The sequence below is a fragment of the Solea solea genome, chromosome 21, assembly GCF_958295425.1.
Source record: "Solea solea chromosome 21, fSolSol10.1, whole genome shotgun sequence".
NCBI classification, from domain to species: domain Eukaryota; kingdom Metazoa; phylum Chordata; class Actinopteri; order Pleuronectiformes; family Soleidae; genus Solea; species Solea solea.
The window spans coordinates 10649599-10673604 of record NC_081154.1 but is presented as its reverse complement, the minus strand read 5'-3'; the positions used below and the strand labels follow the sequence as shown (position 1 = coordinate 10673604).

General features: G+C 41.4%; 2 protein-coding genes across 2 annotated transcripts in view; both read right to left on the bottom strand.

The window, feature by feature from the left end:
- kif19 (kinesin family member 19) overlaps positions 1-1022 on the bottom strand; it is a 28933-nt gene extending 27911 nt beyond the window's left edge. Inside the window, exon 1 of the mRNA XM_058621919.1 lies at positions 625-1022. Within this exon, the coding sequence (XP_058477902.1) occupies positions 625-663 (39 nt within the window). The 5' untranslated portion in view covers positions 664-1022. The remainder of the gene's footprint in view (positions 1-624) is intronic.
- Positions 1023-1705: 683 nt separating this feature from the next.
- The window catches only part of ttyh2 (tweety family member 2), a 49752-nt gene continuing 27451 nt past the window's right edge, over positions 1706-24006 (bottom strand). The window contains exons 4-14 of the mRNA XM_058621192.1: positions 21796-22016; positions 18708-18803; positions 12614-12686; positions 9340-9409; positions 9142-9197; positions 7620-7712; positions 7369-7461; positions 6842-6984; positions 5642-5827; positions 5473-5551; positions 1706-2942 (exon numbers count right to left, since the gene is read on the bottom strand). Coding sequence (XP_058477175.1) covers positions 2862-2942; positions 5473-5551; positions 5642-5827; positions 6842-6984; positions 7369-7461; positions 7620-7712; positions 9142-9197; positions 9340-9409; positions 12614-12686; positions 18708-18803; positions 21796-22016 — 1191 coding nt within the window. The 3' untranslated portion in view covers positions 1706-2861. The remainder of the gene's footprint in view (positions 2943-5472; positions 5552-5641; positions 5828-6841; positions 6985-7368; positions 7462-7619; positions 7713-9141; positions 9198-9339; positions 9410-12613; positions 12687-18707; positions 18804-21795; positions 22017-24006) is intronic.

The window sequence follows — 24006 nt, the reverse complement described above, 5'->3', positions numbered from 1 at the left end:
AGGCGACACCGATACGACACTCAGTATGAAGTCTGGTACATGGTCAAAATAAAGGAACCAGAGATGAGAAAAAGGGAAATGTAGAATCCAAAACAATCCACAGAAACCCACCACATTTCACATAAAGGCTTCACAAACCAAATGTAAACGTGTGGATAAGAAGCAGCAACAGCTATTTGTTGTGTTGTTTAGAAGCTCACAAAAGTAGTATTGAACCTTTCAAGAGGCTAAAATGATTCATTTGATTAATTTCCCCTTTGATCAAGTGATTAATTAATCACCAAGGCTAAATGTTGCTCTGAAACATTTAAAGAAAACCAGGGAGAACCTTTAATGAGATACACCTGTACAGGTTGATTAAATGCAATACACCTGTTGTGTTATAAAGCTGCTGTTGTAATGCCTTTAATATGCCGACAGGTACTAATTAAGGTGCAATAGAGTAACAGTATAGATATAGATAAACAATGGAGACATAGAGAAACAACTTATAGTCCTAATTTGGTGTTTTCTTTGAAAATTGTTGTTTAAAGTTACTGAACACTAACAAGACCTCGTTTAAGAAACATGGAAACTCGTCTGAGCAGAATAATGAAATAAATAAAAATATAAGTGTGTGCTTACACTGAGTTGCTGGTCCTTCGACTCCCCCGTGTCCTTCATGGTCACTTCGGTTCACACTGAGGGACAGAAGAGCGTCAACAGCAGACGGGACACTGGTCCATCCTGCTCTCCACCTGCGGAGTGGACCACAACCTCCACCTTCACCTCCTTCTTCTCCTCCCGCAGCCCCCGGGTCTCTGCTGCTGAACTCACTCCTCTTCCACCGCGAAGCAACAACAACAGCAACTACTGTCCAGCCAAAGCCTGAACACCGTCTTTGTCCTATATGTTTGTAGAGTTGTTGTTTTTTTTGCCCTCCTGCCTGACACTCAACAGCAACGTAGCTCCGTTGTGTCTCTGCGCGTCAGAGTGCGTGTCCGCTCCGTAGTAACGTTTCCCGCAGTGTGTTTCCGCTGAGGACAACGATTCACCTGGCGACAGGCGGTAAAGAGAGAGAGAGAGAGAGGGGGGGGGGGGGAGGGAGAGAGAGCACGGGCAACAGCGGCAGCAACAGAAGCTCACCTGCTGCATTCACTTCTCACTTTTCTGTCTGTCTGTCGCGCTCTGCTGCTGCTGTGCGCGCGCGTGTGTGTGTGTGTGTTGTCCCTAGAGACCCCTCGACAGTGTCAGACAGCTACTGTCAACAACACTACTTCAGAATATAAAACAGTACATATATATATATATATGAACAGACCGAATTAATTAAATAAACGTAAGCTATGATGCAAAATATTATGGACTGCAAAATAATATGTGGTCTTTCGTGTTGCTGTCACTAAATTTGAAATACACATTATCAACTCTGTATAACCCTTACTTATATTACTCATTATACTATGCTGACCCCTGCTGGACAAAATGAGAATGCCCAATTTAGCCCATAAGGAAGGGAAGGTATCTATCTATCTATCTATCTATCTATCTATCAAAAAACTTCTGTGTCATGTGTGATTTACAATATCTGCAGTGCATTTATGTCCTAAAAAAATAAATTAAGTATACACTGGTGTTGGATATGGTGAAATATAGTATATAGATGGTAGCTTGTTAAGTAAGAATGAGTTAACTTCCAACGACACAATTACGACACGTTCACAAATGTACTGAAAACCTGTTTATTCAGCTCACAATGAGTCGTCACACTCTTGAGGTCACACACAAAATTAAGCACCACGGCCAGTGCCTGTACAGTGTAACATGCTAAAAGAAACGACACAAATCATGATTAATAAATTACACCGCGTGTATTAGATCCCTACAGAAAACCACTGTTAAGTCATTTCAACCATGTACTGTTGCATGTACTGATGAAAATAATTACCTGAATATTCTCATTGACTACAGTTAGTGCAACACAGCTTACAGCAAAAAAAATTAGAATTTTTTTCTCTCGCATTAGTTGAATTAGATATACAGACAATAGAAATGATGGCCCTTTAGAAAGTACAAAAAAGAGTGATCCTATGTGACACTTCCACAAAAAAAACTAGAAAATATATTTATAGAAAAAATGGCACGTTGTTTAAAGAAAAATAAAAATGGAGTTATTGTACATTTACTTTTATTTACAGAGGTCTTGGTCGCAAGGTAGTCTCGTCCCCAGAGATGTAGAAACATAAAGCTTCACTTGCAGGCGTGTCTGTGTGTGAATGTAAATAAATTATGAGTCAACATTGCCTCCTCCTGTGTGCTGTCAGTGCTGGGGGTTTGTGCTTCACAGATATCAAGCATGAAGCAAGAGTACGTACGAAAATATGATGCCGTGTTTACATTTCGGTTGTGGAATATCACACACACGCACACACATCTCCTTATCAAAGATTCACATTGTTTACTTATCGCGAAACATGTTTAGTTTTTGCTGCAGCGAGATATTACGAATCCTCACATTCCTATAATCTGTTAAGTCAAAATAAGAGATCGCCTGTTTCACTAACACGTTTAACCCGAAGGCCTCAGGTAAACACAGACGCTCATGACGACACCTGTCTCTCCCTCCGCGCTGAACAACAACGATAGTACTGTTCATAGTTCAAGACTTGTGAGCAGGTACATTCCTTCAACAGACTACTTGGAGCAAAAATAAAAGAGAGTACAGATATGGTTCTGTTGTCCTGAGACAGATGTAGATGTGACACTGTTCTTTGCGATGCTTGGAACAACCACACAACACACACACACACACACACCCGTCTCTTCTTGGATGTGTGTCTTTGCGTGTCAGGATGTTTTCCTCCTCAGACAGACAAAGTAGTCTATGCTTGGAAGTCGTTCCCAAAGTGTCTTCTCTGCTCCTCAGTCATGGACAGATAGGTGGCCCTCATGCTGGGAGAATACTGCGGATGGAAAGACAAATACAGAGACATGCAGAAGTTAAATATTTAAGGTGGATTCACAAAGTGTGAGCCTTGTCATTGGCTGATAATGGTGAAAAATGCACAGAAAATCTGTCTTTTGAGCAGATATAGTTCTTTCAAATCTGAAGGGCTGAAACTGCTCTAAGGGTTTATGTAGTCAGCTTGGGTTTACTGATGTTAAACTAGATTAAAATCCGGGAGATCAAGGATGCAAGAGGAACACTGGTTCTGGGAGAATTCTTTGATAGCTGATTATATTTGAACCCTCTGGTTCTTTAATAAAAGATAAAAGACTTAAAAGTGTTGCACCAAAACTAGTGTCTTACGTCTTTCAAACAATACCCAGCCCTAATCTTAACAGCTAATCTGAGCTAATTACAGCTGCTGTACTCCAAAAATGAGTAATGTAAGCTGGACCAAGTGTCACTGGTGGACACGAAAGAAAAGAATGAAGAAATTGAGGTTGGGAAGCACAATTTTTCAACAATACTATCCCTATTGTAGTAATACAAAGCAAAATGCAAATTATTTTAATAGTTTGCTTATTTCAAGCACCTTTATAGTAATAATGATGCCATTTTACATTACTTACAGTAATACCTCAAATGAAATACACTGTATATACATATCAAGCTGTATGATAGAAGCAGGACTTCATGCACAGGGGCTAACTGTGAGGAAAAGTCAGGACTATAAACTACAGTAGCACCATGTGGACAACAGGGGGCTACATTCCTCACTAATTCACAAGATGAGGACATCACAGGTTGTGAGTTTTTAAAGCCATGCCAAAACCACACAGGAACCAAACAAGGTGATGTGAGGTGAAGGAAAGTGAAGAGATAAAAGATGCATCAGAGAGGAAAAGGGTTCAGGAGGGGGGTGAGAGTGGGATCAATCCTGATGAAGATTTTAAAAGACTTACTCTGTTTCTATACTGCTGAGAGTATATCTCCAAAAGTTGATTAAAAGAAAGAGGGAATATAGAAATAAAAGATACAAACAAACGTACATACATGTGACAAACGGAGAAAGGAAAAAAACAAAAAAAAACATATATGAAAGAAGCCGTTAGCCGAAGACTATACTGCATGATGTTGCACAGTTGCAGTCACGACTTGGTATTAATTAGGAATAGGGCTCATAAAAGAAGAACATCACAGTTTCTGCGTGTGGTTCAGTTAGAAAAAGCAGCTGAAGGTTAATGAGAATGAAGAATGACATCAAAGCAACAACAAAAAAAAGACGTTATTAATATTTCATTGACAAGAAAACCCTGCAGCGAGACTGACATGATCAGTCCAATGTGAATTCATTTCATGTTAAACCTTTGAAAGGATATTCAACGTGTAAATAGTGTTAATTAACTTCATTTACCTGAGAAATGCAGCGTTTTCTTAAATATATAATAAAGATGTTTACAGAGAGCATGAAGCTGCAGCATTTCATCACAAACACACCACAGTGCACGTATGTGCTGTATGTGAGGGAGTGCCTGTTGAATATTTGATCTTAAATGTTTCTATTTTTATCTTTTGTCGTTTGACAAGAGACAAGTGGCCCAGTGGGGGACACGTGTATCCAGTGATGGAGAAAACCTTTAGTGGCAACACAGAGACAGAGGGAGTTTATGGGTTAAGACTTCACTGTCACTTTCCATTGGGAATTTTGCCTGAGAGGAGCAAAATGATGTTCATTTCACGATTAAATATTAACCACTTTTCTACTTCTCTCCCTGCTTTGATAGTGCAAATCCCCCTGTAAGTTATGAGGGGAAGGAAAAAGGCACTCAGTTCAAAGGACAAATATCTCAATAAATCATTAAATGAGCTAAGAATGGTTATTAAATATCAGAGATGGGAGACTTAAGTGGAGAGTCATGACTTCAGACTCGACTTAGACTTGAGCAAACCTGGTAAAAAACCTGGCTACCGAGCAACACAAGGTAAGACAGGAAGTCAGCTGATGCTAGTTAACATCTTGGCAGGTGGCAGCTGGTTATAATAAGTTAGACTAATATTTAAAAACACCATTCCATGGTTTACTGTAGGCCTAATGTCAGTATTCTTTACATTTTAGGCACCGTAGGTTTATTTTTCTTCATTTTATTGATATTAATTGAATATATTTTTTTATAAACAATTCAGCTGTATGAGATGATGAAACAGTCGTCACATTGAGCGAGTAATGCAGTGTTTCTGTTGCTGATGAAACTCTCGCAATTCAAAATGACTACATGTCTACATCGTCTATATTAATAACTTGCTTGATTCTTACAAGAATAACTTTAGACTTGTTTGAGACTTGAAGGTTAACACTTGAGTGGATGATGTCAATGTGAAACTCAGGGGAAAGAAAGTGAGCTGAGTCAGAGGACTAAAATGTGAATGACATAATGGACAGCTATACTTGTGAAAACACCTTCCTGCACTTTAAATGTTCAATCTGTCTACTGTTGGCGTGGGTATTGACATTATAAGGCAGACTTAGCCTCTGGGACCCAACGCACCGAAGGGGGTGGAGATCCGCGTCCAATCAGCGGCACGTTCTCGTACCGTGGATTTCCCCCAAACAGAGCTGTCTGGTTCCTGGGAAAGAGTGAAATAAATGACTCAGAAGCAGTAGGAGTTTTGAGATGTGTATTTCACGTCATCAGTTCACCGCATCAGTTCACTCACATGTACTCTGACATGGGGGCGTTGGAGACGGTGGGGGCGGGCGGGTGCAGGCTGCTCTGGCTGCCCATGCTGCTGCTGTAGCTGCAGAAGCTGTGCATGTTGGTGTGGTTCGGGTTCTGCGAGACTATCCTTCTTGCGCGTGGGTTGAACGGGTCCTCCTCGTCAATGTCGTCATAATCTCGTTCCCTGCGAGCGGAGAAAGACATCGGGAGGGATACGATAATTGATTTGCTCCAGTGGATTTTAAACTGTGAGGCGGGGGAGCTATCATGATCACACATTAGTCTTTAATAAAGCTGTTCATTGGCTTTAAAAATCACAATAACAATAACAATAATAAATAAATAAATAAATAACAATGCTACCGTTTAACTCAGGGGTCTCAAACTCGAATGACCCTGGGGCCACATGAGCCTCAGATTTGGTAATCATGATTTCCATCACGATATAGCAATGACATTTTTGATGATATTTTACACAATTTCAAAATAAAGGTGCTTGTTTTGATGTGTAACAATATATAATTAAACTAAAAAAAAAAAAACCACACATTTATGATGCTAAATGAATGTAACCATATCACATAAAACATTTAAATGGCGGGCCACATGAACTTGACTAAAGGGCCACATGTGTGAGACCTCTGAAATCACCAGTGGATTAACGATTGTGACCCAATTCAAAGAGCAAATTTGTGCACAATAGAACACTATTGTAAACTATTTTTTACTGAAAATCAGACATTTCCAAGAGATCTATGTGTGACAAATAAATCACAACTTCATGTACATGTTATTTAATAAATGTTAAGTAACAGGCTTAAAGAAAATGTGCAAATTTACTAACAAAAGGTCTTTGACTGTCTTGAGATTAATATTCTTGACTTCTGAAGTTCTAATTTGCTACATTGTAAACACACAGAAAGCAGGGATGTATAGAGGCTGATTTCAGAATAGGCATAGAATGACATGATGAGAGTATGATGAGAATTTTAAGAGGTTGTCTCTCGAGGTATTGTTTACAATATTTATACTGTATGTCCTGCATGTTTCATATGCAAGGTCCAATTTTTTTATGCACAAAAAAGGGCAAAAACCATGACTAAAGGTTTATACAATCTACTTGGTGTGCATGCACAGTGGGTGCAGGACGAGGAAATGAGGGCGCTCCGGCAGGCACACAAACAGAGAATGAACTGACCTGCAGGCAATTTGTCTCCACGCCTTGGGAATGGCACACAGCATGACAGTGAAGGCACAGGCTGTGAGGATGGAGAAGAGGCAGAGGTAGAGCACACCCTCCACCCCGTCATAGCACACCCCCACCATGGCATCCAGGTAGTCCTTAAGAGGTCAAACCAAGCATAAACAGCACATTCACAGTTTGTCTGTGTGAGGGGACTCTGAACTGCCATGTCTGAATTCACAGCAGTGTGTGTGTGTGTGTGTGTTGTCTCCAGGAAGACATGTACGCTACCTCATTATCAACTACACCGCATACACAAGCAACGCTGTGTGTCAGAGGGTGCTGGAAACTCACATGTCGCAAAGGAAAACACAGCAAGGAGATGTTTTTTGTTCAGTGTCCACTTATTTCGACCCTGCTTTAGCGCTGCTCTGTTCCAAGTTACACTTTTACTTTCACGGTGAAACACCGCATGTCGAATTTTTCTACCGCTCTGACCTAGTTGTGCTGCCGCGACACCAATTAAGATCCAGGGTACCAACCTTATTGAGTCCTCTGCAGTCCAACAGGGCAGTCAGCTGGTGCAAACTGGCCTCCGAGGAATTGAGCAAATGCTGGATACCGAGCAGGTCTCTCTGTGGAGAGGTCAGTATATCACTGAACACATCATAAAATAAAAAAAAAAAATCTGCATGTAATATAATTGGAACATCCTTTGAATCCCATTTTAGTGATTTTGTTTCTACATTAAAGTGCAAAAAAGCAAGTCTTTATGTATTCATGCGAGAGATACCTCAGCAGTGGGGAACAGAGGTACAGCAAACTGCAGCAGACTCTGGATCTGGATCTGCATGGTGGTCAGGGACCGCTGGAAGATCGTCAGCGGCTGCAAACGAGAGAGTCAGAAACGCGACGACTGAAGTGTGCGTCCTTAAAGGAGAGTCAAGACAGTCTGCACACAATGTAAAAGATAACGGTGTTTTGGAGACACTGTTGTTCGTCAGACTGAGAACGCAGAGATGAAAGCACAGCCTGCTTAGAGATTCAGAATGTCACACATTATTACAGCTGTGTTTGCATTATGAGTGGGGTTGTGTATTGGCAAAAATCGGCCGATATAACACATATTATGTTATATTATATTATATTATATTATATTATATTATATTATATGCTTAAATGTTAGGTTTTGGGTTCTATTTTCGTTTGTAACACAATCCTCCTGTAGGTGTATGCTCCCACCAGCAGAGGGCACCTTCTGCCTTGTGCCCTTTTTAAAAATAAATAAATAAATAAATAAATGACCTATCACCCAATGCAATACTTGAATTCAGCTTTCACTTAATATTCAAATGAAAGTGTGTCTTGGCTGTTACATAACCTAACAAGGAGACTGCACCCCCCCCCGGTGGCCTGTGGTGCAATATTAAACTGAAACAGGATATGGTCAATTACCTCTGCTATCCATAAATGTAATTGGTTTCCTCTGATTTGAATTTTTCTCCAGATCTGTGGGACTGTCCGTGGTCAAATTGCTCTCTGCAGCATAACCTAATACCCTGAGAAGATGTGGCATTTTTAATGTAAAGCTTGTTCTAAGGCAAACACGACACGGCACGTGGACGGAGGAGGACAGAAAGAAAGGGTGGTGATAATATTAGGAGTGAAGAGGAGATGTGGAAAGAAGCAGCCTTAATGCAGGAGGGATGTCTGCAATGAAATGAAACTAGTTTGGCAGAAAAAAAACCCTGGTACGTTTTGGTTTGTTTACTTCAGGAAACAGGAGAAAGAGGCCCAGAGGAAGAAGTGGTAAGGAATACTGACAGCTGTGTGGCCATTTTGTAACTTGTAGTCCTGAGGTGAGGAGAGGATGCAAAGTAAGGCAGACTGCGCTGGGCTCAGAAGGGAAGAGTTTGATAAAGATGAAACTTGAGGAGCAGGGAAATGGACTCCTCATCCAGAACTGGTTTAGTAAATTTGTGGCAAGCGGATACTTGGCGTCAAATTGGTTCTAGATAGCAATTTGCAGACATTTAGTTTGAATTACTGTCTTTTAAATGACTTTATTTAAGGATTAAACAGACATTAAAATGCCGGGCCAGACCAGCGTGGATGAATCTTAATACATTGCAGATAATGAAATAATAATAATATTGTTATTTATTCATCATTCAAATGAATTCATTGCAGATGGTAACACTCCAGTGTTTTTCAGCTGACTAAACAACCCTTCACTTTAACCATGGCACACACAGCACCGGGAACCTGTGAATCACAAAATGAATGTAACAGTAGAGATTGACACATTTTCTTACCTGCTGGAAGGGGTTGGAGAGAGTCTGGTTGCAGTAAAGATAGTAATGAACGATATCTGTGGACGCACACGTGCACAAAAAACTGATTAAAATTCCCTCAACCGCCATTTGATTCTTTGCTAAAGCACAATTAGAGCCATGACCACATTTGAACATCATCGTTACAACATTAATCCCATGAATCAAACTGTCGCTCACCGGCACTGACGGTACTCTTTGTCTGGCTCATGAGATACTTGTCAGGAGACACACAGAAATCACTTGTGCCCTGAAATAAAACAGGAGACACGTGAGAGCAACGGACAGACACGACAACAAAGACACGGCGGATGAGAAGCAATCTTGAATTCTGAAAATAAATGAATGAAAATGTACTCTGCCTGACAATAACACTACATTGACACTTCCTTTTAGACAAAGCTGAGTTTACGGCACATTTACTGCCACACAAAAAAAAAAGGCAAATTCTAATCTCCTTAAACGTGTCTAGACATTCATACTTCTCAGTTCTGTCACTCAACAACACTTTCACTCCACTGCACAGTGCTAACAAGAAAGTCCTGTGAACTCATGCTGTCTGAATGCTAAATGTCCCCTGGGCTGAGGACAAACACCCTGCTGCAGCTTCTCTGGGGGAACACTAATGAGCCCCACACACACAAGTAAGTGAAGGCAAGACAGAGTTTCTCAGCAAACCCAGAGACACTTCGTTAGAAACATGGAACACCAAGGAGTTCTGCGATTCACTGGCAGCTTTGTCAGAATCCATGAAGGGAAACAGTGAATCCCGGAGAATCCAACCGCTCTGATTTACTGCTGTCTATAATTTAGAGTTCTGAGAAAGAGGGGGGGTGGGGGGGGGGGCATTCATTCATACACTCACTCACTGTGTACTCAGGCACTTATTTAACTGTAGCATTGATTCACCAGCGCACACAGTTGGAAGATTCTCATGCAGACACTCAAACATCTGCAGTGGCTCGAGCACAAACACGCACCCGTAACCACCGGCTAAATTTAAAACCACCGCGCTGGTTCTCATTTGCAGGTCGGGTTTTTACGTGACACGACACTCTCGTGCACAACGTGCCCCAGTTCTTCCGGTCCAGTATCATTAAAGCCAGTTGCCCACGGGTGAAAATGAAAATCAACTTTGGCCCTGTAATGGCCACACGACGCAACTTCGGAAAACTGACTACATGGAAAAGAAAGTGGGTATTTATCGATGTTTGCATCATTTTTTTTATGTATCTCATACTTGGATAGTCCTAACTTTAGTTTATAATATTAATATAACAAGTTGTCATATGATGTGTTTTTATCTGATTGTATTCATAAAAAGAGAATTAGAAACGATGTGGTGTTTGATTCATCGTCTGATTCAAAGTTACTGACAGACTGAATTAGGAATCGGAGCTTGAACTCAGCAGGTTAATGGTTTCTGCATTCTGACACACTGTGCTTTAATCGACTAATAACTCAACTTGCGGAAATAAAACCACTTCCAACTTATTCCTTGTAGCAGAGTAAAGGACCAGCGGACACTAAACCGCAGAGTCCAGCCAAGGTCATCCTCAGGCAAACACCACGAGAGAGACGAGTTACATAAGAGGCAAACATTTTTTTTCTCAAGGTAAACATTAACTAGGTTTGGACACTGCAGCAGACTGACACAATATTTATTTTGCCACAATATTAGGCCAGAAACTGGATTATCATGTCGAGTTTAAGACAATACGCCTCGACGTGTCCGTCAGAGAGGGCTGAATCCGGACAGTCAGTCCTAGACGTGGTTGGAATGTGAACATGAAGTTTTTTTTTTACCTGTCGAAACTCTTTTCTCGACAGGAAGTGGTAAAAAAATATCAATAACATAAAGTCTGACTGTGCAGCGGTCGCTCTCTCTGATGGACATCTGACATGTCCATCAGAAAATGTCGAGATTAAAGGGCATGGGAGATTAAAATGTCGAGATTAAAGTGGGAATGTCTTCATGCGTGGCCCTAATGATAGTTCCACACTTGCTTTATGTGTAAGATATGTTTTTGCAGTGGACTCCAGGACAACTTCAGGATAAATAAACAACATTTATTTTGGAAAGTGTTTATGTCTCTCAATAGAGCACTTTTCTTAAAGTGGTTAATCTCTACTACACATCAGCGTTTTGGGTTTTGCTGACATTGCCAAGGACAAGCAAACAAGAGCATCTGGGGATCGGACTATCAGCCATCCGTTTACTGGACGGATGGCTACCCCCTGAGCCACACCTGCCGAGAAGGATCTGATGCCGTCGTCTGAGCCACAGTAGCAGCCTGACTGAACTGTAAATCACCTCTACGACACTGCTGTGCTCGCGTCTTTGTACGATTTTGGATCGTAAGCTCTGTTTTCTTTTTCCTCCCCACGCGTTACGAGTCTAACGCCGCTAAAGACTTGTAAAATAGGACATTAAACCGGCAGATGTATGGTAACAGGAAGAAGACACTCCAGACTAATGTGCTGCAACTGATCACACCTCCTGCTGCTTTCCACCCAACGCTCGTTATCTCCAACATAAATTCACACATGTTAACAATCCTCCGCAGCCCCCGAGTCACAACACACCATCCTAAGAATAATAGCACACATGCCTGAGGTAATGAGTCAAACACCGGCACTTATCCATCTCGTATTTCTTTTGGTAAAAAGAAATTTCGTTTCTCTCTCTTTTTTCTCTTTTTTACTATTTCCCTCTAAGTGATTAGAACATTTTATTCACCTTTGTGTAGTGAGACCATAATAAGCAAAACTATTCACCTGAAATTATTCACCTATCCAGCGTGAAAAGCATTAAAAAAGCCACCATTAAATTCTTCACCTGTCATAATCCTTGAATCCTTTGAAAAGGCGTATTCAGGCTCGTATAATGACGCTGACACAGAGCGGCGCCTGGGAAGTTTGTTCTTTTGTCAGCCCCTGTTTTCAGAGGCTTGCTGTCTGATTGCAGAGATCAAGTGCACACGAGGTGGTGGAGGTGTCAGGAGGTGTTTTTTAGGTGATGCTGCACATCAGAACTGGCTCTTTCTTGCGCCGTCACATTTTTACAATGCATAAATAAACTAAAAATAAGTTCTACTTTTTCCAACCATACCGAATATCTAGCTATATGCGATAATAGGGTTTTATTGCAAAAAGGTGCACACATGTATGCAGGCAAACCTGTGATTAATGTGATGCTCCCATCGTCCTGCACTGACATCCTGCAGATATTTATGATATAGCATGGCATACATTCACTGTATAATAATCTCTTTTCCAGTGCCCCCCCTTCACAGTACGAGACATTTTTCAAGTGCAGCATGCGTGCAGCTATAACAATTTATCATCACTGCCTGATAAGAATCCACCACCAGCCACCGGTGTGTGCTCATTTATATTCCGCCACACTGTCAGTCAGAGAGGAGAGGAGAGGAGAGGAGGCGAGGCAGCTTACCACAGCAGTGGCCAGGTCAACTCCCAGAGACGTCCAGCTCAGGACCAGTGTCAGCACTCCGAACACCATCATCCTGCGGGGGGACACAGAGCAGCGGTGAGGTCAAGGGCCACAGTCTCAGCTTGATAATCATCACATCAAATGCTTATAACGCCTCCGCGCGCAGGGGAACTTGCCAGCTTGGCGTCTGTCCAAATGAAATAACGTTTGGCATTTGCTCAACTCAAACACAGTGATTAATGATTTGCATCGCTCGTTCCTATCAGGGGAGACGGGGCGGTGGGTGGGGGGGGGGGAGCTGACAGAGTTTGAGTTGTTTGATTTAAGGCTGCAGAAAACTGGGAGAAGCTGTGAACTCGACACACTCACCTTTAAATTTATGTGACAAACATGCTACTTAACTGCCACTTACTTACAGCTACGACGCAACGTTAGCATTCAGTCGAGGTTTTTTTTTTTTTGTCCATGTGTGAATTCACTCTCTTGCAGCTGTTTCAAAATCCAAGAATAGACAAATGCCTGATTTTGAAGCTGCTAAATGCTGCTGTATTAAAGGTACACTCGCCTCACATTGGCAGACTATTGTATAAACATGGTGCAAGATCCAAAATGGTGGCATCTATAGAGCCGACCTAGCTCATGAGTCATGAGGGAGTCTTAAAACCATAAACTTTGAATTTGAATTTGAGTTATTGAGTTACAGTTAGTGCTACTTGGTTGCTGCGTCACTGAATGAAGATGGACAAGGAAAAACGCATCGCAGAAGAACTAAACCGTGGCTGTTAACGGCACAAAACCTTAGGGAAGACGGATGCTTCTGGTCATGCCGACGTCGATCTCACTTCTGCAATGCTACGGAAATGCTACGAATATTGAATAATGAAAATAATAGTAACACAACACAAATAATAATTATAGAAGAAATAAATAATAAAAAATAATGGACACAATCAAGTAATTGTACACTTGACAACGTGAGTGTTCAAGCCGATCGAGCTCTGACGAAAAACTGGTGAGAGAGGAGAGATGAGCTCGAGTTTTCAGTTGTGAATGAGAAACACATTTTCCGTTAAAAGGAAAACTGCAAAATCCCATGCAAGTTAAACAATGTGGAATAAAATCTTACATATTAAACGAAGAAGAAACAATCTTAAAAAAAAAGCAGTTATTACAGTATGTCAGCGCCTTACATAAATAGAATCTTTTTTTTTTTTTTTTCATAACCTCTTCTGCTATTGAAAGGAAATAGTGCGAGGCCTGAGGGACAGGAGTGGTGATCTCACTGGCCCGTCATCAGCAGAAAAGGTTGAGAAGTCATGTGTCTTTCCGTGGGAGTGGATTCTTGCAGCTGCAGCAGTGTGACGCTCTGAACCTTTGGGGAGAGCGAGCAGCAGAGTGTATCCACTCAAACGGCTGACGTTCGATTACAGGCCCCCCCGGGTGGACGGCTGTTCCTGACCCCATGAGGTTGTAAAAATATGTTTTTATTTTTACAGGGGGGGCTCCCACCCCTCCCACCCTTGTGATCTCATAGTATCAGGGGATGATGTCAGACTTTTGATTTAAAAAAAAAAAAGCAAAAGAGACTGGATTATTTGAGTGTATATGGCACATGGTCAGAAATAAGCAGGGCCACGGGGCAAAAGGCCCTTAGAATTTGCATGACGGGGGCTTTTCATGCCCCAGTAAAATAGATGCCCGAGTACAAGCTTGAGTAAAAACCTCCTCCTGTTCCTGCTATCTCTGTCCTTTGTTTGCTAGGGCAGCATTACTGAAATGGACACTCCCGCTGGCCCCATCATCTGCCAAAAACATCACTATTTGTGGTTGGTAGATGGACTAATCGTGACAGCCACTCAGCATTTGGGACATTTGGACATATTTTTAATGGATTTTCTTCCTTTGTGTCATTAAAACTATGGGAGAACAGTTGGCATTACATTTCATTTTAAGTGGTATTTAAGGAGGTTTTTTAAAAAAAAAGGCTTAAATTTGATTCAGGGAACATCGACAGTACTAAAAGAAACAAGATATTTCCAAACATTCAATAAACCTACCCTGGAAATGATCCAAAATGCCCCAGAAGCATTATTTCACAGGGGCAAAAAAAAAAAAAATGTTACCCCTGTATACTGTATATATCTGCATGCAGGGGAGCAGCGTCTTATTCTCGACATAAGATCAATATCTATTAAAAGATGAACAGCAGTCCTGACATAGTTTTGCTCACATTAAGTAAAATAATCTCCAGAAAATCCAATAAGAGTAAGATTTGACCCCCCCCCCCCCACCCCATCACATTATACCACCAGTATTTAAATATAATTTGCGCCGTTCATCTGAACAGCGCTCCCAAAGCTCCATGGCTTATCCCATTCACAGCGTGCCGAGAAGATAGTGAGCCAGTGCCTATACACTGAATTCATAAGCCAACACTTCTTTCTTTTCTCCATTTCTTCCATTTCTAAATGTCCTTATACCCCTCTACCACATTCTTTCCTCCGCTCTTTATCAGTTTTCTGTCTGTCTCCCGCCCGCCTCATGACACAAAGCCCGAACTCAGTCTTCAAACTACACACATTTCTACAGTATGCCTTGTTTTAGAACTATTTTAGTGCCAGCTATTCTGCAGTGGCTCCAAAACAAACCCATGGTTCAGGGTTGTTAAAGTGACCTGAATGCAAATGTCTGAGGTAGAAAACTCTTTTTTGTGAATGCCCTTCAAATACTTAATAAGTACGCGTGTCTTTCATGTTCTGACTATTTTTAACTGCTTGCTGTGATAGATTGTGCAACACTGGGCCACACGAGCGCCACACGAGCGTCTCCACGTGTGTCTGGGCAAATAAGGCTGGTGCTCTCTGTCCACCCTCTCAATGCCGGCAGGTCAGATTCCATCCAAGCAAGAATATATTCAGTTTCGTGCTCTGCTGGGCAAATAAGGATTTCCTAAGATAAACAGCGGAGCAGCAAGTCGAGTATTAACATGATGCACAGCGCACACAGTGAAGGGGCCACGGAGGCCAATGAGCAGGGCAAACGATGCTCACAAATGCACTCAACAAGGATGAGGTCAAGTCGCTGCGAATTAAGTCAGCGTGGGAAGAAGATTTACTCGTCGGCTGGAAAACATAAACCGGAGCCTCTCTCAGAGACTATTAGCTGCAAACTTCACCTCATTATGCTCTGTTTATGCACTTCATAAACTTTCTCCCAATTACTGAGATAACACTTCTGTATATCTTAAATGACTTAATGACTCGTCCTAATGAATCAAGCCTGCCGCCTTTTCTCAGCAGTGGCCATGACTACACAGTGTGTGTTCCCTGAGAAGTAACTGATGTGATATCATGCTGGAGTTTTATATCATCTTATCGCACTTTGTATTTATGTGTCCGGAACCTTTCGTATCGCGACGACACATTATTAGCGCGATTATGCGACGGTTGGGAAAATTCCAACGGTTTCTGAAAGATGAGAAGTTGCACGTCGAAGCTAATGTGTGGTTATTACGGTAATTTCACTCGCACTGTTGCAGGAAGCCCACGAATCAGCGTCTTTGTCACCAGAGAGGAGAGACTTGGAAAAACGTCTACGTTTCCATTTTTTTGCCTGTTTTTGCACATTGAGACTAAGACTCAAACAAATGTTATTTTAAATATGTTCTATAGTGTTCAAATTTCAAATTTAACACGCAAAATCTGGTGTTCATGTACAACTACAGTCCCCCCCCCCCCCCCCACAATACATTTGGGTTTTTCTTCATTTTAAACTGTTAATACACTATTTTAACATGCAGTCAATTGTAAATAACTGCCAGATATTAAAAGTTATTCTGGGGAAAAATGGGCAAAAGCAATTACTAAGGACATTTTTGGGCTCTTTTATGGTTAAAATAAGCACATTTTGCATTTTGAGGCTTTAAAGGGATAAAGCAATAATCAAACGTCCAGTCAATCATCACATCACCAGGTCAGAGCTGCAAGAGGAAGAATCCTCTCTGACTCCAGTCATTCCAGTTAAGGACTTTTCACGCTCCTGCCGGCTCTGAACCCTATATCCTTTTTTGAACTGCTGATTCCCCACCACCAGTTTGCACTAACGATTACTATTGAATTGAATTTATAATGGAGAAATAAACATGTAATTAATCACACCACATCATGAGCATTAAGCATAAATCCGGTGTCATTGTGTTTGTCTTAAAACATACTGTATTTGCAGTGGTACACAATCATAATTTCACAGAGACGTCTCTGCCTTGGTGGGATTATGTCATGACCGGTACTGGACTTTGAATTGTTATCTTTTGTATTTCACCTGTTTTCAAGCTGAATGCACTCTCTTGCCTACGTTACCAGTATTCAGAGCTGCACCAAGCGGAGATGTGGTTGCTAAACTCTGCCATTTCCTCGGGCATTCAGAGTGTTAATGACTTGGTACTTTGGAAATGTAAGGTTACGGCACTGGTTTTCCCTTTCAAACTGTTTTATCGCTTTCCACACACAGTGTCTTTTACTGCCTCCTCCAGGCAGGATATTTGTTGATTCCCCTCATTAATAGTTTGATTTAATGTTATTGTATTTCATGGCAAATCTCACCGTTTTTGTACCGTTTGCGTTTGTGGCTCTAATGGTTATACCGCCATCCATCGAAATGCTTTTCTTCCCTCCTTCCCTTCCATCTGCATAAAGGGCACACATGCATTCCAATCCATAAAATAAAGCAGAAAATTGGCTTGTGCTGTATTTACATGGTGGCATTTTAAGATTCAGTTCACCCAACAGTGGCTGCGCTGCTAATCGAGGGTTTGGGATCTCATTTTCTGACACGTTTGCTGCCAAATGGAGGTTCCTCCAGGAAAAATGTAGGTGAGCCGACTGACTGCTGATGACAGCAGGGTCTGTGTTCGTCCCTTTCTCTCCCACAAGTGGGTGGACTTCCTTGTCTCCACTGTTCCTCTGTGTCGTGCTAAAACGTAGCCAGCCTGTTATAAGCACCAAGGAAAAAGTGCCCCTTGAGCGTAATCCACCCCTGAAAGCCTTAAAACCACTTCCATTCCCATGGGAGGACGGAAACTCTTAACGCTGACTCTACTTCTGTGTGCAAGGGGGGGAGAGAAGAGAGTTCAGCATGGCTCACACCCTAAACTGACTGATTGAGAGAGACAGACCAACCCTCAGCTGGATGAATGAAGGCTTGGGTGGATTTCATGCTTGTTTACAACAGGGAGTAAAAAAATATATCTCATTCCAGCAGAGGCAGATTATGTAACCTACACAGCATACAGAGATGAAATGAAAAGTGGAGGTGCTGCTATTGAATATACAATGTTCATATTTGTGTGTAATGTACATTTTTCACTACAATAAGGTTTTTTTTTTTATGTACATCAGTGAAATGTAAGGCCTAAAAAATCCCCTTAACTTAACTTTTCTTTTCTTTAAAATGACATTACATATGTTTTTAATTACAGATGACTCTATTATTTATTTATCTTGTTTTCTTGGCACTTTATCATGGTCAAATCAATAAAACAGTGTTATTACTAAAAGGCCTAAAACGACATTGCTGAATAGTTAATCGCATACTATATATAAGGGATACAGTTAGTACTGGCCATTCTGAGCTGAAGGCTGCACATTAGGTCCGATATTGAAGGTAATGGACGTCTGAAGCAATTTAAAAAACGGGTCAAGTGTTAAGCGGGAATAGATTTCAGGACGCTGTATCGATATCATGAAATGGCTTCGCTGCCATATCTTCATAGCTCTCTCATCCAATTTGTGAGACGGCCGCAGTGAGCTGACCCGACCTAGCGCTGGCAATGCTGAAAGGCAAATTTGTGATATATAACAGGCATAGTGGGGCACAAAATGTGTATAAAAATTAAAGGCAGACAGAAAAACTGAGATTTGAGATTACTCTGATGTAATAGTCTAGTAATATGGACCTTCGTGCAGAATAAAAACAAAAAAAAACCATAAAAATACAAACATGGAACATCCTCACATTTCTATACAAACAAAAAGCAGCTTGTGTTTTTGTAAATAGCTCAGTTTCAGTTTTTTTTTACGAGGAACATTTAACTCACGTGGTGAGCAGCCAGCGAGACTGTTTGGCCAGACCCAGACAGGCCAGAAGGCAGATGATCAGGTCCAGGATGAGCAGCAGCAGGTAGGTGAGCCATCTGTAGAGACAGACAAGGACAGGAGAAGACAATGCTGTTGGTCAGTGTATGTTTTTGCTTGTTTTGGTTTTCCTAAAATAAAATAAAAACTCCATTAAACTCCATCGATTGAGTGACCTGAGGCTAGTGAACTTCAGTAACTTAACATTTAAGCTGACGATAGACCTGAGGTTCACAGACATGACATTAGAGATAGTGTCAGATCTCCCATCGCCATGGTTACACAAAACAAACATGTACTCAATAAAGCAGACCTATGTGACTGTTGTAAAATGTTTTCCTTAATAAGCAATGCGATTGAATTATGGTGTTCATACAATACATAGAATACACAGTGATTTTAAAAATACTGAACGACTGAAGAGAGTTAAATCTTGCTCAGTCGTTGTTGTAGAATCAATTGTGTGTGTGGAAGGGACAGCATTGAGGTGGAATTGCAGAAACTGATAAATGATTGATGAAACAATTTGAAAATGACACATAAAAGGAGAGAATTTTAAAGCTCTTTTGGTTTTTTAGAAACCAAGCAGAAGAGTGAAACCACATAATCCTAAACCTCAGTATATGTAAAAAGCACTTAGTTTGCACTGACTTCCATTCATTTGGACAACTGAAGCAAAGCATCATTCCTAACCTTAACCATAACCAGTTACTGCCTAACCCTAACCTTAACCTATCCACTCTTTAAATCTTAGCCCGAAGTTCTGCCTCATTAGGACCAACAAGGTCAATGTTAATGCCAGAAAAAATACACACAGAAACACACACACACACACACACACACGGCCTTGTTCAGGTGGTTATTAATGAATGAACTAAAAAAAAGATTTATTTATTTTTTAAGCTGTAACTAATAAAACTACCTGGGGCAGATAGTCATCTCATCATTTCCCCCCCCGTCACTCCTACATCCACCCCCCCTCCACCGCTCATCTCCTTCTCCTCTCCCATTATTTCTCGATAGCACACATTCGCCATCATTCTCCAGACTGCTCTCCACATCCCCCCCATCTCCCATGCCCTCCTCTGTCTTTCCCTTTATTCCTCCTTCTTTCTCTCTCTCTGTCTCAGTCACTTTCTCTCCTCGCTAATTCTCTTTCAATGCATTTCCCCCTCTTTGTGAGGCTGACATGTGCACGCACCTACAGTATAGGTGGTGAAAACTATCTGGGTCGGTTGGTAATGGTGGTGTTTAACAGCAGCAGTTCTTCAGGATTCTTCTTCCTCTCACACTGTTACGACCTGAACGTAATTAAGCTTACAGAGTACAGAGCAGCGGCATTGGGGAAGGGACAGTTACATTAATCCCAGTCAGAGAGCTGGGAGCCATTCAAAATAAGATAGCTTTCACATATGACTCATATGACATATGACTTAGTTAAAGGGGAATTCCAGTATTTTCTGGGCCCAATGTTTATAAATGTAGGTGTCTATGTGAATAGTACTTATAAAAGGCTTCATAATTGGTTGCCTCGGGCGAGTTATTGCCATAAAAAGTGCTGGTTTTCACCAATAAATAAATGGCTCGGATTGTTATTGTAAGAGTCTGACAACATAACCAATGGTGTAGGTAAGACTGGTGGAGGACACTGCGCCACTGTGTTATCAGAACAGCACGGAACACCATGGCCAAGAGGATTGTTGGTTCAATCCTGGGATGGGCCGAGGGCAAGGCACACAATCCCCCCCCATTGCCCCCCGGGCGCAGATAAGTGCTGCCCACAGCTCCTGCACCCAGCTTGTGTGTGTTCACTACTGGTGTGTAATAAGGATGGGTTAAAAGCAGAGGACAAATTCACTCTGTGTGCAACTAAAAATAACTAAACAACTCTCTCGTCTCCTCCTGTGACTGACAGCTATGTTTCTGCTTCACTGATGCTCACTGATATTTGGAGAAAAGCAAAAGTCAAAGTGAGTGAATTTGTGAGTGACAAAAGGAAGTTTTCTTTAACTTGTTAACCAGTTTTGGGCCTGTAAATTCCGCCTTCCTCAGAACTGTCACCTGATATATAAGTAAGTATATAAGTACTATTCCCATACACACCCACATTTATAAACATAGGGCCCAGGTTGAAAAATACTGGAATTAACCCTAAGCCACAGCTGCCGTGCGCCAACCTTGGGCTTCATTAACACGCTGAAAAAAAGTCTCTTTCCAGCACATCTTTAGTGACAGGGTGAAGATCTTTCAGTGTCAAATTTCCCCATGCGCCGGCAGGCGAAATCCCACTGGTACGATACAGTCACAACAACACTCAATTGAGACAAAGCATCTGTTCGATAAAATGAATTTCGCCTTTTGGGTAAATGGAGACTAAGCAAGCTAATATACTGCTGTCAACACCAGGCACTGAGAAAGAACTTTGACTAAAGATGTAATAAGAACAGAGAGCATATGTTTGCTTTGGGCCACAGTTAAAATGAATGTAGATCAATTCCCGGAATGGAATATACTTGTATGAGGTCTCTGCAGTGTTTATGACTCAGTAAACTCAGCAAACGCTGAAAAGGAAACAAACTTTCTGGATGAGGACACTGACACAGCAACGCTTTCTGATAAGTCCAATGCAGACACAATGCACACACAATGCACACACAATGCAAAATGGAGGTTAATTAGTCTGTCTGTCTGCTCTATTAGTGTGGCGCTATGTGCCAGAGTTGAGTCATGAGGAAAATAGGCAGAGTCGCATTACAGATCAATACTGTACAAACACGCGAGCCAGACACCACATAATTAACCACCGAGCAACAAAAGGATGAAAATCAAAAGCAGTCGTGGGTCTGTTTCTGCTTTGCTTAATGATAATGTGACAAGGATAGAAGTTGTTCAGATTCTGTGGCTGCTAATACTTGTTTTGTCTATGCGGTGTGCGTTTTCATGCAGTGACTGCCGGTGATTTAATAGGATGCTCCGTTAAAAAAAAAAATACACATGACCTCATCACTTAATTCACTAAATATCACAGACATGCATTCCGCTGTTGCTCACCTGTAATATTCGATGTTTGCTGTTTGATCAGCGATGGTTGCCAGGTCCACTTTAGCCTCCTCCCAGTCAGGCAGACCCAGCATCTGTTTAATGACATTGTCAGCCATCTGCTGCATGAACTGCAGGGTCTGTACATAGTCCCCCCGTGTGGCAAAGATCTCGTCCAGCCTTGCGAGGTGCTGGTGCAGACCAGTCTTCATGCTGCCCATGGTGCCGGTGACCTGTAGGGCACATAGGTGGAGGTTAGATGAAAAAAGCAAATGGGCAGTGCTGCTCATGGGAAAGTGCTTTTTCATCACAGCATCTTGCTTTTAATAAGCACCAATATCAACAGATTAGAGCAGCCAAGTGGTTGGTTGGTTGGTTGGTTGGTTGGTTGATTGATTGATTGATTGATTGATTGATTGATTGATTGATTGGTTGATTGATTGATTGATTGATTGATTGATTGAGTGGTTGGTTGGTTGATTGATTGATTGATTGATTGATTGATTGATTGATTGATTGAATGAATGAATGAATGAATGAATGAATGATTGATTGATTGATTGATTGATTGATTGATTGGTAAAGAGGGAGGGAGGTAGGTAGGTAGGTTTGATGGATGGTAGGTAGGTAGATAGGTAGTTGGTTGGTTGGTTGGTTGGTTGGTAGGTAGGTAGGTAGGTAGGTAGGTGGTTGGTTGGTAGGTATGTAGGTTGGTTGGTAGGTTGGTAGGTAGGTAGGTAGGTAGGTAGTTGGTTGGTTGGTAGGTATGTAGGTTGGTTGGTAGGTTGGTAGGTAGGTAGGTAGGTAGGTAGGTAGGTAGGTAGATAGGTAGTTGGTTGGTTGGTAGGTATGTAGCGTGGTTGGTTGGATGGTAAGAAGGTAGGTAGATCGGTTGGTCTATCTATGTAGATAGATAGACGTGTAACTATGCAATTCGGTTGAGTACACAGGTATATTTAAAAGTATTTTTCAAAGTTACATAACCATAACCAAACATAGAAGCAGCTCCTCAGCAGGTACATAGACCCCGTGTGAACAAAAGAGGTGAGGAAGACACAGCAGATAAAGGAAGTAGCCATCACACAACAAACATGCATCCAGTTTGACCCTGGCCTTGTGAAATAAAAACTTAAATCATTAAAAATAATACTGTACAACGTGATCATTAACAGGCAACGTAATAGGCCATTGATTAACTGTAAAGCACATTTGCTGAGATGTTTCCCATTCCTTCAATATTTTAACTGACACAGATGTTTTTCTCTAGTGTTGAGCAACGAACAGAATCTTGTACGTCCTCTGGTGCATTTGGTCAATTCTGCACTGAAAAAAGTTTCCCCCTAGAAAAGTGGCCAAAGGTGAGCTTAGCCAATCAGCAGTGTGTGTGTAGGCGAGCTGGAACAGTGAGTGCCAGTGAAGAGGTCAATTTTAAAGTACTTGGAATACAGCCCAAACTAGAGGGGCCTGAGGTGAAACAGTGTGCTTTCAGGGTTTGGATTAGAAATGTTGTATTCCATGAGCGTTTCTGTTGTTTGTCTGACATTTTTTTTTTCCCCCCAAAGTGATGCCTCATTAATGAGACAGACAATTTGTCAAACAGTTTCAGCCATGAAATCATACCGCTAATCTGTTCCACAAGGACATGCAATACTGTAAGCACAAACAAACTAAAACACATGACTCATTTATTTTGATGCATCCGATTTTTACCTCACCAGCCAAACACCACAGGACCACAACATACACTATGGGAAACAAACCTCTCCTGTACAGGCATTTCCTGTGGTTTAATTATTTTGCTTAAAGGGAGAAATTGTTTACAGGGACACGCATGCTGCTATTTGACAATTAAAAAGCGGAATAAATGCGCTCATTCAGCTCTGGGTACTTGGCAATCGCAAGAGAGACCACTCATATTGTTGCTGGGTTTGTCAGAGACTGGTTTTGCTGGAGCTGAGTGTGGAAGTATTTACTTGGGGAGGGGGTTGTATTCAACATGCAGCCCACACTAAACGGGCCAGTGGAAAGACTGATATAACGGAAAATAAGTTTGTTTGTTTTAAAAAAAAGAAAAAGGAATATAGTCTTCTTCACCTACAAAAATATGTTTTCACATATTGATTTCATTGTAGCTCTCACTCATTGAAGACAACATTTCCTTCAGGGAGTGACTGACAGATATGTTTCACCTTCACAGAATATTTTATGAAGATGTCTTTTTGT